The sequence below is a fragment of the Pseudocercospora fijiensis genome, assembly GCF_000340215.1.
Source record: "Pseudocercospora fijiensis CIRAD86 unplaced genomic scaffold MYCFIscaffold_1, whole genome shotgun sequence".
NCBI lineage: Eukaryota > Fungi > Ascomycota > Dothideomycetes > Mycosphaerellales > Mycosphaerellaceae > Pseudocercospora > Pseudocercospora fijiensis.
The window spans coordinates 7291161-7308061 of NW_006921532.1; the positions used below are offsets into that span (position 1 = coordinate 7291161).

Below are 16901 nucleotides of genomic sequence, written 5' to 3' on the forward strand. Positions count from 1 at the left end.
TTCCACTCTACAACTTTGACATCTGCCATTGACAACACAGCTAGCCAACCACTATGTCGAAAGCCTACACCAAGAAATCGAAAAACACCTCTTTCCAATCCCCGAAAAATCAAATCCCAACCCCATTCGTCAAAGCACCTGCCTCTCTCGCACCATTCCTCGAACGTCTCGATCCAGCAAAAGTCCACATCACACACATCGATCGCCATCCAATCCCATACAAAAAGAACATCTTCCTCATCCCCGTCGCCCTCAACGGCATCATCGCTCTCCTCCTCACATGGCGCCTCTGGATCGCAATCCCAAAATACTGGATCCTCCTCCAAACTCTCCTCGGCTACATCACATCCGCATCAGTCGACCCTACAACCACAACGCGAAAACAACAGATCCTAATCCTCTTCAAACGAACAGGAATGATGGCTTGCGACTTTTTCCTTTTCCGCTTCGTAGGTCCCTGGCCTCTCACCTTCTTCCTCGAACAACCCGCGAACCCGGTTTCTTGGAGATGGACGCTAGGGTTTCAGAAAGAAGAGGTTGTGGTGAGGGTCAGTCGGAATTGGGGTAATGAGGATCTTATGGAGGGTGTGAAGCAGGGTGAAGAGAATGCGTTTTTTAAAACCAGGGTTTTGCCTGCGATTGAGCCGAAGGTTATGCTGAAGAGCGGATATTTGACCATGAATGAGAGCTGGGACTTGGAGTTTGAGGTTATGTGCGATGCGCATACGCTTGTTCAGAGAGGGGCTTTGAGGATGGAGGATTTGGATAAGGTTGTTCTAGCGCATATGGAGGGTGTGGGTTGGTTGGTGTGGAAGTGGGATGGTGCGGGAGATGTGATTGAGGGGAGGAGGAAGAAGGTGGTTGCGTTCAAGGAGAAGCTTACTGCGATGGGCAAGGAAAGTTTGTTCTGGAAATGGACTGAGATTGTGGAAGAGGAGAGGGATAGAGATGGTGGGTTCACGCCGGAGAGACAGCAGAAGGTCGCAATGAGGGTACAACAGGAATTTGAGAAGAATGGAGTAGACTTTGAAGAGGTTGTCAAGAGTATTGGTGGTTTGGATGAGGTGCCATCCTCAGCCTGAGTTTCGATCCTTTAGCGACGGCCATAGCTCTGGTCGTGAATGCACTGGACCATAGCTGAAGGGTACATCGGATTTCAGGATTGCCAGGTCCACCAATCCTCCCTCATCATTTCGTCCTCATCGTAATCAGCATGATACAAATCCACGCGAGGAAAGGCCCTCAGTCCCCGCCAGCCTTCAGCATCTCCCGAGCGGTCTTTGAATGAGATCTGATAGCACACATAAGTCCGATCTCCGAGGGAATGATACATAGCCACTTTCTCGCCCGCCATCTGAATGGAAAGCGCTGCCACTACACCAGCCTGTGCCATGTAACTCCTGAGAAATGCTACTTCCGTCACCCACCAATCCCATTGCAGTCCAAGAAGGCTCATCCGATTGCCTGAGCTATCCACCACTCTGACGAAGAGGCTGTCTATCTTGACTGCCTGCTGTCGCCCGATACATGCGTACCATTGCCAAAACACCTCGGTTTCGGAATCGCTGGCGTTGAGGACGAAGTAATTGGACCCGTAGAAAAGCTTGACTCCTTCTGCTCGCAGTAGACGGCAAGCTCGCGTGATTGCAGGTTGAACTGCCGAGTCTGGTTTGAATTCAAGCGGGCATTCTTTTGAACTGGTGATCACTGCGTATTCAACAATGCGGACGACCAGTTCTGGTGGCAAGTCGAGAAGCCGAAAGTGCTCTTGCTTGGGCTTGGTTGGATTTTCTTGAGTTGGTTTGGGTATCATTGCTGAGGTCGCAGATGATGGCGAGCTTGCCGACAGTGCGGCAGAACGTGGACTCTGATTGTCGGCGATGTGTGATGGCGGTGATCCAGCAGTCGCGCCGCCGCCGCTGTCGTGGCACATCTTGCGCTAGAGAGTCTTTGGTTGTTGCTGTGATGAGCAAAGTCAACCAAGCTGGAGCTAGAAGTAAGAACGAGGGACGACGCGCCGCCTTCCGTGCACGGACGTTGCCGCTTTCACATGCAACACACCACGGCTCCTCAACGCTCGCAAAAGTTCCAACTTTCAGGCACTGCGCTTTTCTTCTCTTCTCGAACGTTCATTGCTGCATCGGCGAACCTGGAGGACCTCAAGTGGCAGACGTTGACTCTTCTCACACCAGTAGCTGTGCATTCCGTCATCGACGCTTGCGCTTCAAAGGTCAAGAGCAGATCGTTTGGCAGGTCTATGAAGAAGTGCTTGGGACTCTGCGGTCACTCCTCCTTTTCTCCCGCGGCCATTTTACTTCATCGTACAAAAAGATGTATTCATGCATAAGCTGGAGACCACGAGGCGACAGCATTCCTTATCTCTTGAGCATCTTCCAGGCAATCCCGCACACTCATATGTGATCAGATAGCTGCAACTGCAACGAGGGCTTCCCGACCGCTGCTTCAGCACGATCTTGACTCTCACTAAATGGGAAAGAGTGATAGCTCGCTTGGCCGTCTGGTCCAAACTTCGACCTCTTTGATAGCTGTACGACCTGACCAGGATCAGTGGTCTCATCCGATTCCGATCTACCCTGGCCGTTTAAGATAACCCAGCTGGCAGCTGGGGTCTTGCTAAGCGAAAACCACCGTGATATCCCGGCCCGGAGTCGGCACAAACTAACGAATCCATTGCGGTTCCAACTGATCCGGTTGCACCAACAATCTCGGACTGACAAGCACTTCACGTGTCAAACTGTGACACAACGTCCACGGGTACGAAGTGTGCAGCGAAGTACAGAGAGCTAGCTTGCCCTAAGAGCCCTCATTGGCGATCATCTAGTGCTACAGCCAGGATCAGAAGCCGCGGCATGCAAGGTTGAACTCTCACAACAGCTTAAAGACACCTCAAAGACCCTTTGAATAATCGATGTTCTTCTCGAGGTCCTGATCTGGACTTGTCTTATACACAAGTTGCAAAATGGCGTTGACCATTCACGATTTTACCTCTTCGACCGCAAGAGCTGGACTCACCGCGATTGTTGCAGTAAGCATGCCCGAAAACAGCCTCTTCGAACACGCATCGCTGACAGCTCCTGAGATTCTTGGCGTGTGTCTGCTCAAGATCTTGTACAACATTTCTCCTTTCCATCCGCTCGCGAAGTATCCAGGCCCTCTGCATTGGCGAGCCACCAGACTCTTTGCCTCCTACCACCATGCGACAGGCGATCTGTACAAGCACATTACAGCGATCCACGAGAAGTATGGGAGGACAGTCAGAATAGCACCAGACGAGCTCTCCTTTTCGACGCCGGAGGCATGGCCAGCAATTTACAACTCCCGACCGCAACTTGTGAAGACCCGGTACCATTTCGCCACTGACTCGTCGTCGGAGGTGCCCGAGAGCATGATCACAGCAAACGATGCTGAGCACATGAGACTGAGGAGGCTTGCAGGGCCTGCTTTCCTGAATTCTGGGGTCAATGAGGTTGAGCCTGTGCTCCAGCATTATTGCAACCAGTTGTGCGAAGAGCTGAAAGACGCTAGCAGAGAAGGGTCGCAGAACATGGTTGAATGGTTTCTGTGGGCACTCAACGATGTTATTGGACAGCTCGCTCTCGATCAGGAGTTTGAGTGCCTGAAACAGCGACGTATGCACCCTTGGCCGGCGTTCCTGTTGGACTCGCTCAAGCATACCGCGGCCGTGAATCAATTTAGAAGGTTCGGCATATCAATGAAGATGCTTGGACGTATTGTACCGCAAAAGGTTATTGATGCTCGCGACAATTTCCTTGGTACTGCGAAAACCGCCGTGGAGAAACGACTTGCAAAGGAAAGAGATGGAGGTGCAGGAAGCGAAAGCCACTTCGACTTGAAGCGGCCTGACATTGTTGGGTTGATGCTGCGCGAGATGAAGAGCGGCGACAAGTTGACCGATCCCGAGATTCTGGCAAATTCGATCTTAATCGTTGGCGGTGGAGCAGAAACCACGAGTACCTGCCTGAGCGCCACTTTCTATCATCTCTGCAAGACGCCACGCGCTATGCAAAAGCTGAAAGACGAGATTCGATCGACCTTCGCATCGGCTGACGACATTACACTCAAAGCTGTCCAGCAATTACCATATCTGCAAGCGACGATTGACGAGGCTTTACGCATTCAACCTGTAGCAAGCTACATCACTCCCCGAGTCACGCCGAAAGGTGGACATGTCATTGACGGAGAAATGATACCCGGAAACGTAAGCTTCTAACTAGCATCGACGGTTGAAAGAAAGCAAAACTGACGAACTACCAGACCTACGTCTCGATGGGACAGTGGTATATGGGCCGATCGGAAGAGTTATTTGATAACGCAAAAGAGTTCCGGCCCGAGCGTTGGCTGCATTCGGATGTGCAAAAGGCATCAAATCGCCATGTGGATGAGATCTTGAAGCCTTTCTCAATGGGTCCTCGGAATTGTATCGGAAAGCTGTAAGTGGCCGCAAAGCTTCCTCTTCTTCTTTCATGCTGACCGCAGGTATGTAGCCTCGCACTTGCTGAAGCAAGACTCGTGACCGCGAAGCTTTTGTGGCACTTTGACATGGAGTTGGATGGAGATCACGCCACTTGGGTGGACGATGCTCGGTTCTACGTAAGTTTTGCGCAACTGCCAATGTTTCGCGCTTCTTCGCCTGATGCTAACGTGTATGCGCATAGATTTTGTGGCAGCTGCAACCGTTGAAGATTAAGTTGACGCCTGTACGGTAAGGTAAAATCTGCAGTCATCGATACTATTTTGACCTGCATTTGTTCCAATGTTTGACATTCCCTGCCTGGCCCGTGAAGTATCACCTTACGCTTTCATCAGAAGGTTTTACTGCTGCACACTCGAGATCTCACGCATGCCGGAGTTAATTGGTTCAAGAATCTGAATCGAATCCTCCTCCCCTTGTCTCACAATGACCCTCAATCGGTCCTTCCCTTTTCAGGGTTGGAATTAGCCGACCTGATATGTATAAGTTTTACATCCCCTTAATTCGACGAACATTCTCGTCCCCACGGAATAGTGCAGCTAAGCAAACCTAAGAAAAACGGCCGATTCTGTGAGGACTTTCTCATCCATGATACACTTATTCTGGATATCAACACTGTTGGGATGAGGGCAACTCTCAGATCTTTGCTCTGGAGATGTTGTGATCGTGACTGAGTAGGTCGTGGGTATAGGGAACAATTGAAGATGTCCATCGTTCTATACACTCCGAGGAGTCCGCAGGCTTGAAACAGCAAGTACAGGTTGTAAGCTGGAAGACTGATATGAGAAGAAAGGACTGCATTGCTACCTCTATATCTCTTGAAGAGGTGCTGTCCTTCTATGCATACTTGTGTCGATGTCCTCCTGGTCCGACAATCTATGTCTCCCTCGCAAGTTTCCCCGCTACAATGTACATTTGGATGGCGGTGGTTGGGAGTTTGCAAGGCTTTAATTTGTCTGGCCTATTCTGCTGATTACCTAAACCTTGACCACACGTTCATCTCTCGAGCCAGACCTCTGCTGGCTCCAAGATTGCATGCTGCTACTTTTGCTTTGCTGTCGAAAGTCCATGTGGTCCTCGTGTAGCAAGTCAAGCTGGATAGAGGCAGCCTCTCTTTCAAGGCTTGCTTCTTGGCTTCTCGCAGCCGTCTTCCACCATATGCTGCTCCTTCGAGCATGCCCTTTGTGGCTGTAGCGGTAGTAAAGGCTCCTAGTCGTTTTCTTGCTTTGAACCCCCTTTGAAGACCGTGATCAACATTGATCGAGGTATTGGTTGATACGGTCCAGGCGATTCCAGTGAGATCATGACCACGCTTCGTACGACGTCTTGGAACGTCAACTGCAGAACGTGCTACTTTGCTTGTCCCTCACTCTTTCCTTACTCCCACCCAACACATCTCCTCATCGTCTCTCACCATCTCCGCCACGACCTTCGCAAGCAACCACTGATCTCCATCCCTCCGAATCGCACCTTCCGGTTCAAACCCAAACTCATAGCACGGCGTCTCCAACGTCCTCGACATCCTAGAATACGACCACCTGCAAGCCGGGAAGTTTTGAGACATCACCGGTATCCCGTCTCGAATCTTGAAATAAACATGAAAAGGCAAAGACTCCATCGCATCATGATCAAGCAGCCACTCAACCTCGTATGAGAAATGCTTCCATCTCAGATCGTGGAGCGGCAGATCGGTGATCAAATTGAAATGATCGTAATCCTGTACCCATTGCACGTACATTCGTCGAATCGTCGAAATCTGTTGATCCGAGAGACATTTCAGCCATTTCATCAGTCCTTCGATGCCGTCGGTCGAACTGTCGGAGAAGAAGTGATTGCTTTGATAGAAAGTTTTCGTTCCTTCTGTTCGTAAGAAACGGCAGGTTCGAGTGATTGCTGGTTGGACCAAGGCCCAGGTACGCTTTTTGTATGGTCGGCCGGAAAGTGCGCGGTGGCGAAGTTCTTCGGCGGAGATGTCTTCGTCTTGTGTGATGGAGGAGTTGACGTGGATTGGGCTTGCCCGGGTACTGTGGACGACGGCGAATTCGAGGATTTTCAATACCAGCTCGTCTGGCAGATCGAGCAAGCGGAAGGGTTTCTGTTCAGATGGTGGAGTGACAGGTGACTCAGGCTCTTTTGGTGCCGTCTCTGGCTTTGGCGTGTCAATGTTGAGATCGCTCAGCATGTAGCCCTTGTGAAGTCTCTTGTGTGCGCGTTTTCGAGCCATCTTTGACGTTGTGAATGCGAGCCGTAACTCTGTGCAGACCGTAAGTCGAGACGCTCGACTTCGGTGCCACGGCCGCGCAGTTAGAAGGTTGATGCAGGAGCTGAGGTTCGCAGCTGAAGCTCGGAGCTCCGCCACTCACGCTTGCGCCGCTGCTGCTGCCTTCAGTCGAGCTTGCCGCTTATCTAAATATTCGAGCAAGGCAATTCTCAAATGAAATGCCATGAAATCATGTGGGAGGTTGGTGCATCTTTGAATGGAATCTGCAGAATACCTGAGGCTACTGATCGTGCCGATATGATTGCTGCGTTTTCTAATTTGCTATGTACATACGCAGCACCATATGAACACATCCCAGCGCTCACGTCCTGCACTTGGCGAACCTCGATCATGTCATGACATACTTCGGACCCTCTCCACCTTGCGGTGTTTGCCAGTTGATGTCCTGATCTGGAACCTTGATGTCGCATGTCTTGCAGTGGACACAGTTCTGGGCGTTGATCTGGAAGCGCACTCCGAGATCCTTCGTTTCGTCTTCAACGTACTCGTACACACCAGCGGGGCAGAACCTGTTCTCCACGCCCTTGTATTTGGGATACTCCATCTGTGCATGCTTGTCCCAGTCTGCCACCTGTAGATGACAAGGTTGATCTTCTTCGTGATTGGTCCCCGTCCGTGACACAGAGGTCAGGATGTCAAACGAAATCTTGCCATCAGGCTTAGGATACTCGATCTTCTTGCACTCATCTGCTGTCTTGGTTGCTGCGTGGTCCGGCTTGCCATGTTTCAATGTCCAAGGAGCTTTGCCGCGAAGGATGTATGCCTCGAGACCAGAGTACATGATGCCGCCGTAGACCCCGAGGGGTGTATGGAAACTGGGTCGCATGTTCCGTACCTGCTTCAATTCCTTCCAGATGGAGCTCTTGCGAAGCTTGTCCTCGTAGTCGAACAGGAACACGGCACCCTCAGAATCCTTGCTTTCTGCCAGCGCGGAGTATGCTGCTTCGGCAGCGAGCATACCAGATCGCATCGCAGTGTGTGTACCTTTGATCTTGGGAACGTTTAGAAAACCAGCTGTATCTCCGATGAGAGCTCCGCCTGGAAATGCGCACTTTGGTATGCTCTGGAAGCCACCTTCGTTGAGTGTTCGTGCTGCGTACGAGATGCATTTCCCGCCCTCAAGGTAATGTCTGTAGGATGGATGCTGCTTCATCTTTTGGAATTCGCCATAAGGCGCCAACCACGGATTCGGGTAATCCAAGCCAACCACGAGTCCAATGGAGACCATGTTTTCGCCAAAGTGGTACATCCAGCCGCCACCATATGTATCTGAAGGTAATGGATAGCCCATGGAGTGTGCAACGAGGCCTTTGTCAAACTTGTCTGGGTCAATTTCCCATACCTCCTTGATGCCAAGTCCGTAGGTCTGTGGTGCGCTGTCCTTCCGCAGGTCGTACTTCTTGATCACCTTCTTTGTTAAGCTTCCATGGCAACCTTCGGCCAACAGTGTACATCGCGCATGGAACTCCATTCCTCGCTCAAAAGAGTCCTTTGGTTTGCCATCCCGTCCAATTCCAAGATCGTTGGTCGCCACTCCCCGAACGGCTCCTTCCTTGGTGTACAGTATCTCTGAGGCCGCGAATCCGGGGAATATCTCAACACCGATCTCTTCTGCTCTCTCTCCCAGCCATTTGGTAAGCTCGTTTAGACTTATTATGTAGTTGCCATGGTTGTTCATCTGGGGAGGCGGAGGCATCCAGAAGCTCCCTTTTTGGGTCAGAAATCTCAATTTATCCTTGGTGGCAGGTGTGAAATTCTCAAAGCGGTTCGGGTTATCCTCCGACTTCCAATCTGGTAAGAGGTCATTGAGGGCAGAAGGCTCAATCACGTTCCCAGATACGATGTGGTCTCCAATGTCTCCGGCCTTCTCCAGAAGGAGGACGCGGAAGTCCTCATTCCCGGCATCGTTGGCCAACTGCTTGAGGCGAATGGCAGCACTCAGGCCAGCTGGACCTCCACCAACAATGCATATATCGACCTGATCCGATTCTCTTTCTGCGTTGAGCGGGTTTGAATAGTCGTCATCTACCGAAGCGAATCGTCGTCGGGCGGTATTTGTAATTGTTCTTCGTTGTCCGGCCGTGACGATCGCAGGCCGGTAACCTTTCGAAACACATCTCCGTGCAGCGATGCTGGTGATCGTCGTAGAACATGGCGCTATTCTTGGTACTGCTGCAGGAGGCTGTATTAAACGCTGTCGAGCTGCGGCGCAGAAGATCCTTGGTGCAGCCATTGCTGGCAGATGTGATGGCCACTCGAAATGGCAGGGCGAAACAGTGCAGGAGACAAAGAGATTCACATGAGGATCTTGCTGCTCCTTACCACTCAAGCCCCAGAGCCGCTGCTGGCCCTCCGCCTCGGGTTTGGCACGGCGGTTTCTAGGACCGAGGGAGGGAAGGTGATCTCATGGACGCAGGCTACGACTTGTGCGATGCAGGCTACGTGGATATCGAAAAGCGAGAAATTCATGGGAGGAGGCTGGCCATCTGGGCGGTGACGCATGTCTCAGAAATTGCGCATAGGCAGATCGTTAATCGTGAGGCGGAGAGCATGGAGTCGCGCCAGGAAGATGATGCGGCAATGGCTGTTCGTATGGTATGGCACAATCGAGTCGAATTACCAACCAGATCCTAAGGTGACATCAAGCATGCGACGGTTGGGCACGAGATAAGCTTGTTGTCCCGTGAAGACCCAGCGCCTTGTTGGCGGGACGCTGTCAACAATCTTAAATTGATGTTGTTGTTGCCATATAAAGACCTCTCTCGATCATTCACTTCCACTTTCCGTTGCTGGACATCGGCACAAGTCGCGTCTTGCCAGCGCATTTTGCCCTGCACGACTCTAGCGCCTATCTAATCGGCTTTTCGGGAGCGTTCATTGGCTAGCGCTGTCTTGGCGCGACTGGCGGCAACCGCCTCACTCTGACTTCCCGCACAACTCGCTCGCAACATCAGTGCATTTCCACCTGCGCATCGCATTGCACCGCGACATCATCGAGGTCCGTCGGCGAGCCTCATCATTCTCGCGCCTCACTCCTTTCCATACCACCCAGGATTCCTGCAGGGCTGGCGCTTGGCCTGGAAGACGACCAATTGACCCGCCACACACCTCCGAGCTTGTCGTCGCACGCAGCGCAACCGCACGCATCGCGCAGCTGCCAACACCATGAGCCAGGCAGGAGATCGTGACGGCGCCTCTGGCCCGCCTGCTTCCGTGAGCAACAGTATGACATTCACCTCCACATCTGTCGCGCTTTCCATTCCGGACACATGCTGACTCAATGGCCTCCACAGCGCGCCTCTATCTGGGAAACCTCCCTCGCAATGGTTCGTACTCTTTCCCGTGGCTGCTGGATGGATAAACGCAGGATGGCCTTGTCTGGTTGGACATGCATATGGCCTGGCGCATACATACATACATCAGAAGGATGGATGGAGGACTGGCCACACTTGCCGCTATGTTCCTTGCTTGCACATCTTTCTGTATCGGTGGTGTGGACCTGGAGCCGGAGCTGGCTGGCGCACCAATGGCCCTCTGATGTGTCCTGTCGCTTGAAGCAGACCGACTCCTGACCTGGCAACGCTGACCGGATCGTGCTACAGCTACCAAGGCCGATGTTGAGAACCATTTCAACACCCATGGCACCGGCGAGATCACGGAGATCAAGCTCATGAATGGCTTCGGCTTTATCGAATACAAAGATGCTATGGATGCGCGTGATGTCGTGCCAGGTAAGCTCCACAATTATATGCGCCATCTCACAGCGCTGCCCTCTGAAACAAAATGTTGGATCTGCTAACACGGCCTGTAGCCTTCCGTATGTCAACCTTTCTGCCCTCGTCGCCGCTCAAGCTGGCCCTCGGGCACCGCTCCCTCCCTCCCCTCTCCCTTGTGTTATGCTTTCGACTACTGACATCTATCGCTGGTTAGATGGATCTGAGTTTATGGGCGAGCGCCTCGTCGTTCAATTCGCAAGAGGCTCCACCCGCCCGCGAGAGGGATTCGAGCACCAACCGCGCATGGCTCCTCGACCTCGTCGTACCATCCACAGGATGACCATCACCGGCCTCCCATTCGAGACCAGCTGGCAGGTTAGCAACACCCTTTCGCTTTCTTTCTGGATCTGATCCACTTTCGCGTCCATCTGCTTGGCATTTGTCTTTACGCCTGATGCTTAGGACACCTGACTTACATGTCGTCTGATGTCGGATCCTCCCACGTGATGTCGCAGGATTCCGGCTCGGCTTGCACTGCTCGGCACTGCTTTCGGAACCATTGGCATTGGACTTACACATCGCGCACAGGACCTGAAGGATTTCGCACGTCAGTCCGGACTGGATGTCGTCTACAGCGAGGTCAACCGCGAGCGCGACCCCAGCGGTACCGGCAAAGGGTAAGCTCTCCCATTGTTGCACCGACACTGCACTCCGCTGACGCATTCCAGCTTCGTCGAGTACGAGACTGCCGCCGACCTAGCATCTGCTGTCGAGAAGCTCGACAACTCAGAATTCAAGGGTTCAACGGTCCGCTGCATTTCGGACGTAAGTGGTCTACCTGATATATATGGCTGGATGCCACGGACTCATTTTCATTTCTACCAGCCTCAAACCGACATTCCCCGCCCACGCGAGCGATTCCGATCACGCTCTCCAGGCTTCCGAGGAGGTCGCGGTGGCTACGGCCCTCCACCAGGCGACGATTACTACTACGATCGTCGCGGACCTCCACGCGGGTATAGTCCACGCCGCGATGACTACCGTCGACGCACACCTCCACCACGCGGCTACTACGATGACCCACGCGAAGACCGATACGGTCCTCCACGCGGCGGTCGCCCACCGGTCGACGACTACCCACCTCCCCGAGGCGCATACCCAGATGACCGCTATGGCCCTCCACCACCGCGTAGGGGCGGGTATGAAGCGGAACCATATACAAATGGTCACTCCCGTGAGCCATACGGAGGTCGCCCACCAAGCCCTCGCCGCGACGGCCGAGGCTACGATCGAGGAGGATACGGTGGGGCTGAGCGACCTTACTGGTGAACAATATCATATCCTATGGGGTGATGAATACTAAACGTGAACCAGAACCGGATCGATGCAAGCGTCCTGATTTGTTTCACCACGCCAGTACATACACATACCCATTGTTTCGAAGCGCTACCTAACGCCAGCAAGCATGAAGCTGGGGAGGTAAGACACATTCATCAGACTGCGAACACCACTCACGGATTTCATACTGGACGGGCTTCATGGGATTGGGATTGCGGAGCATGGAAAAGTGGAGGGTATACAGTTTTCAGTACTCATCATTTGCGTTTGACATGATGCAGCGTTTACCCATACGCGCGCGTTGGCTGTTGATGCTGGTGCCTTGGCACTTTCCATTGTAATTATACAGGAAGGCAGAGGGTTTGCATCGAGCGGCCGGCGCAATGTGTGGGTCGTGTACGGTATCAACAGATTGGTGAAACGAAATTCTCAGAACCAAACTCCACGTTCTAGTCAGCCTGGAAGAAATGAATCTTTCACGTTCCTCCAAGTATCGACCCGCATCAACGTGGTTGTTGCCAAGGCGTCACCCTTTCGCGAACCTGCCATCAGTCTTCCTCGCGACTACAGGAGTGAAATAGATGGAACAGTTATAGATCTGAGAATATGTGCGACATAATTCAAAACATGTTCTTCACCATTCGAACGGTATTGAGCAAGGATAGACTAGCACGCAAAGCCTCTATAGGGCACACAATGGTAGCTCAAACATAGGTATTATCTCGAGTACTGAAATTTGCGGAACGGCATTTGCTGTTTTTGAGCAACGCGGCCGTAGTGGAGATTATGCGTTTTATGGTTGATCGTGATCGTTTTATCGAGCTTGCAACGTACTCACTGTTGCAGGCATCACTCTGTAGAGTGGATCTGTAATCGGTATAAAGTGGACAATCGATGTCTATGCTGTGTATGTATTTGACTGAACTGTATTAATTTATTATTTTTTCTTTTTCTTTCTTTTATCGTAGTGTTAACGCATGTTCAGGTTATAACTAGATCCAAAATGACGTTAGGCTTCTTATAATAGCTTTTAAGCACATATATCGTATAGGTAGGCGCTAGAGGCAATCCGGATTTTTAATAATAACTACTCTTTATGCTTAGGTCGTCTGTTACGGAATAAGGAAGTAACGGTCTAGGGGTTAGCTAACTAATAGGGCGACGGCCTATCTTTGTAATTAGCCTTCCTCCTCTATATAATAATAATCTATTATAACTTTATAACAATTAGTAGCTTCGCTCGCACTAAGCCCTCGTACTACTAGGAGTTATTCGAGATACTACTAGGACGAGGCAACTACTAGATCGGGGCTAATCCGACTAAGAGCCTAACTACTTCCTTTTACTACTTTATTACGACCGTATATACGGGGTAACGTATGTCTATATAAACCTTATAGACAACGACCGCGCTTTCGCTATATATACGCGAACTAACCGGATTACTAACGCAGAGGTTAGGTCTTATCTAGGACGCTTTCTATAGGACTTTTAGGCGATAGAGACCTATCCCCCTAAGTAGCTCGACTTACTAGTATACCGACAGCCTATATAGAACTCTTTTCTATAGTTCTATAAAAGAAGATATAAGCTAAATTCTCTATCTGCGACTACTACTATAAGTAGGTCCGGAAGGCACTTACCTACGAAAGGGAAGTTACCTTCTAAGCTAAGGGCAACTACTTCTAGGTCGCTTCTACGGCAATCGCCTAATATAATAATAATAATAGCGACCTCTACTATAAGTATACGACCTTCGACTGCGTCGACGGCTCGACCTATAATAGTAACTATATAGGCAACGAGCGTCTAGCCTCCTACTATAGCGGAATAAGGAGAGGCTATTTCTATAGAAATAATAGCCGCTATTTAGGCGGTAGTAGCACAAGTATTAGCAAGCTAGGCGCCGGGAGCTAGTATAGGCAACGGAAATAGAAATAGTACGCCTATCTTTAACGAGGCAGGCAACCTAGACCGAATACGAAACTAGGAAATTAGTTTCTTCTAGCTAGACCTATCGAAGGGAGACGACGACCCGAGTATCGTAGGATCCGATACCTTCTTCCGAGATATTAACATCTTTATTAAACGACTTAAGGATATTATAGCGTATTATAGCAACAATCGAGTTAAGTCTAGAATCCCTATACTACTACGAGGAACGGCCTTAATTTAGTATACTAATACGCTTAACAACCTAGCGAAATAGGGCCTTCGCTACGCACTAGGTCTAGACTATTAGTTTACGACGCTACGAGAGAATTTCTAGACGCTACTATCTAAGTCGCTAAACGAGCTAACGCGGCTTAAATATACGTTATTAGACGCAAGTAACCGACGTAGTATAGATACCTATCTTAGCGAGGTAATACGCTATATACGTAACGCCGGCCTAGTTAATAAGAGCTAGTAGCTAACGTATATATAGAATAGTATCGACGTAGAGCTGCGACGTAGTATTTAGCTACTAAGAGAAGAGGATACGATTATATTATTTAGATAGAGGCTTAAGGAGGAGCAACTAGCGTAGGTTAAACTAGTACGACGACTAAACCGCCGCAATATAACTACTATTACCGGTTCTTTATTAAGACTATTCCCTACCCGCTTAGCGGGTAAGTAACTATAGCGTAATTAAGACTAGGATTTCCGACTAAGCCGTTAATAGACAGATCGATAGGAAGGCTCTAGGAAGCCTTAGACTAATACCGTACGTTCCTTATAGCCGCCGCCTCGCTATAACTAAGGTCGAAGCGACTAACGCTATCGGAAGCCTTAAGACTGTTACGAATTAGTAAGCGACAAGTCGTAGTTAAAAGGCGCTAAGAAGACCTTCGATAAGGCTAAGCCGTAGCCTATAAAGCCCTTCGCTTAGCGCAAGAAATAAGACTCTTACTAGGTAGACGACGAGCTAGAACAATTAGAGAGCAAGGAATAGAATACTAACTACGTCGACTCTAATAAGTACTTATTTAATAAAAGAGGCGACGATAATGCTAATACGGACGCTAATGCGGTAGATATCTTCGATATAGGATACCTAAGTCTAGAACCTAAGTATACCTATACTATATACTATTAGGAGTTTAAGACGTCTAACCGGCTCTATTCGTATTTACGGACAGAATACCGCAAAGGATAGGGACAAAAATCCTAGCAGCTACTAGATCCGATAAGCTAACGGGTATAACTGCTAGATACGCGACAGTTTTAGCTCAAATAAATAATGTAGAAACAGAGATATGCCTAGATAGCGGTAATCTAATTACCCTTATAGATCGAATACTAGTATAGTAGCGATACCCTAATAGAGTTCTACTAAAGGCAACGCGTCCCCGGCGGATCCGAGGAGTAGGCAATAAGATTACAAGCCTATCTAACAAGATGCCTATTAATATAGTTTTTAATAACAAGGTTACGATATTAATAAGAGTATATTTAATCGATAAGCTACTAGCTAGAGTGCTATTAGGAACGCGCCTAATAGAGAAGGAAAAGTTAGTACTATCTTTTACCGATAGATAGATACATTTCCTAAATAGTACCGTAGTATCGATAAATATTACTTAGAAGGGACGAGCCCGAGTATTACTATACTTTATAGTAACTACCGAGCGAGAGGAAGACGACGAGTCGCTACCGCTAGCGTAACCGGGAGCGAAGGAAAAGCTAGGCCTAATAGGCGCTATACTATATAGCGACGACGAAACGAAGGCTAAATATAACGCCTTGCTAGAAAAACATAAGTAGCTATTTATCGATAACGGCCGTTTTGCGAAAGTTCTAGAAGAGGACTAAATAACTATCCCTTTAGTTAGCGACTAGAAGGCTGCTAGCGCTAAATTAGCGTATAAGGTGTATCCTATAGGCCTAAAGGAACGAGAGATTATCGACGGCGTTTACGACAAGCTATACGACTAAGGACGGATATCCTAGACGAAGGAACTAATACCTTTTAGGTTCCCTACGTTCGTAGTCTAGAAGGAATTAAAGAACGGCCGTAAAGGTAGAGCGGTTATCGACATCCGTAGACTTAACTATATTACGATAACGGACGCCTACCCGATACCGCTATAGAGCGACGTTTTAGCTGCTATCTAAGGCGCTAAATATATCTCTACGATCGATATAAAGTCCTTCTTCTATTAATAGTTAGTAAAAGCGGAAGACCGATATAAGCTATCTATAGTCTCCTATAGAGGCTAGGAAATATATAACGTCGCTATAATAGGCTATAAGAACGCGCCGCCCTACGTATAGCGATAGATCGATAGAATCCTACGAACAGAAGGACTTAACGGGTTCGCTAAGGCTTTTATTAATAATATCGTAATTTATAGCAAGATACTAGAGGAATACCTACGCTATCTTAATTAGGTATTCGATGCCTTAAACCGACACTAGCTAACTATAGCATCTAAAAAGGCTTTTATCGGGTACCTATCGATCTAGCTACTAGGGTAACAAGTCGACGCCTTAGGTACCGTAACGCCGGCCGACAAACTAGCGGCTATTGCTAAGCTTAAGTTCCTACGAACGCTAAAGAACCTAGAGCACTATCTTAGACTAACTAGATAGCTAAGGACGTACATTAAGTACTACGCTTAACTAGCGGAACCGCTTTAGAAGATAAAGACGGAGAGGCTTAAGAGAGCGCCCGCGGCCGGCTAGGTACGTTAATATTATATAATAACGATACTAATCGAGGAAACGGAGGAACGACTAGCTGCGTTTTAAGCCCTATAAGAGGCCTTTACTAAGCTAACGATGCTCTATTATTTCGCAAGAAACTGGCCGCTATATATCTATATCGACGTATCTAAGAAACGAGGCTTCGGCGTAATAGTAGCCTACGTCGAGGGCGACGCTATTACTAAAAACCCTAGTAGGATAAAGACGCAACCGATTTTGTTTTTATTAAAAACTCTTTCTAGTACAGAGCGACGGTACTAGCTAACTAAATTAGAGGTCGCCTGCCTAGTATAGACGATTAAATGCGTATAATAGATAGTCGAGGTATATAAGTCGGTAGTAACTATACTTACGGATTATA

General features: G+C 49.3%; 8 protein-coding genes across 8 annotated transcripts; 4 read left to right on the top strand and 4 right to left on the bottom strand.

The window, feature by feature from the left end:
* Positions 1-98: 98 nt before the first annotated feature.
* Positions 99-1067, top strand: MYCFIDRAFT_110798 (uncharacterized protein; the record flags this gene model as incomplete). Its single annotated transcript, XM_007923479.1, has 1 exon — positions 99-1067. A coding segment is annotated over one exon (969 nt), but the record flags the coding sequence as incomplete, so codon positions are not given.
* An 89-nt stretch (positions 1068-1156) lies between these two features.
* Positions 1157-2872, bottom strand: MYCFIDRAFT_170351 (uncharacterized protein; the record flags this gene model as incomplete). The annotated part of the gene is made up of 11 exons (XM_007923480.1): positions 1157-1838; positions 1867-1948; positions 1981-1990; positions 2033-2043; positions 2076-2275; positions 2316-2410; positions 2437-2447; positions 2471-2623; positions 2650-2703; positions 2733-2814; positions 2849-2872. 11 exons carry the CDS (start codon positions 2870-2872, stop codon positions 1157-1159), a joined length of 1404 nt encoding a protein of 467 aa, XP_007921671.1.
* A 180-nt stretch (positions 2873-3052) lies between these two features.
* On the top strand, positions 3053-4748 carry MYCFIDRAFT_128260 (uncharacterized protein; the record flags this gene model as incomplete). The annotated part of the gene is made up of 4 exons (XM_007923481.1): positions 3053-4240; positions 4297-4472; positions 4527-4632; positions 4698-4748. 4 exons carry the CDS (start codon positions 3053-3055, stop codon positions 4746-4748), a joined length of 1521 nt encoding a protein of 506 aa, XP_007921672.1.
* A 1131-nt stretch (positions 4749-5879) lies between these two features.
* MYCFIDRAFT_80145 (uncharacterized protein) lies at positions 5880-6737 on the bottom strand (the record flags this gene model as incomplete). Its single annotated transcript, XM_007922362.1, has 1 exon — positions 5880-6737. The coding sequence occupies one exon, from the start codon at positions 6735-6737 to the stop codon at positions 5880-5882; it is 858 nt and encodes a 285-aa protein (XP_007920553.1).
* A 240-nt stretch (positions 6738-6977) lies between these two features.
* MYCFIDRAFT_159942 (uncharacterized protein) lies at positions 6978-9089 on the bottom strand. The gene has a single exon (XM_007923482.1). The coding sequence runs from the start codon at positions 9025-9027 to the stop codon at positions 7123-7125; it is 1905 nt and encodes a 634-aa protein (XP_007921673.1). The 5' UTR covers positions 9028-9089; the 3' UTR covers positions 6978-7122.
* Positions 9090-9324: 235 nt separating this feature from the next.
* MYCFIDRAFT_170354 (uncharacterized protein) lies at positions 9325-9619 on the bottom strand (the record flags this gene model as incomplete). The annotated part of the gene is made up of 2 exons (XM_007923483.1): positions 9325-9424; positions 9459-9619. 2 exons carry the CDS (start codon positions 9617-9619, stop codon positions 9325-9327), a joined length of 261 nt encoding a protein of 86 aa, XP_007921674.1.
* A 158-nt stretch (positions 9620-9777) lies between these two features.
* MYCFIDRAFT_209897 (uncharacterized protein) lies at positions 9778-11451 on the top strand (the record flags this gene model as incomplete). Its single annotated transcript, XM_007923484.1, has 8 exons — positions 9778-10017; positions 10088-10120; positions 10397-10525; positions 10606-10611; positions 10725-10885; positions 11099-11187; positions 11239-11335; positions 11396-11451. Coding segments are annotated over exons 1-8 (627 nt in total), but the record flags the coding sequence as incomplete, so codon positions are not given.
* A 212-nt stretch (positions 11452-11663) lies between these two features.
* On the top strand, positions 11664-12266 carry MYCFIDRAFT_181346 (uncharacterized protein; the record flags this gene model as incomplete). Its single annotated transcript, XM_007923485.1, has 2 exons — positions 11664-11832; positions 11882-12266. Coding segments are annotated over exons 1-2 (219 nt in total), but the record flags the coding sequence as incomplete, so codon positions are not given.
* Positions 12267-16901: the final 4635 nt, after the last annotated feature.

Excerpts from the sequence above, each read along its gene's own strand:
- MYCFIDRAFT_159942 (XM_007923482.1), bottom strand. The coding sequence starts at position 9,027 with ATGGCTGCACCAAGGATCTTCTGCGCCGCAGCTCGACAGCGTTTAATA.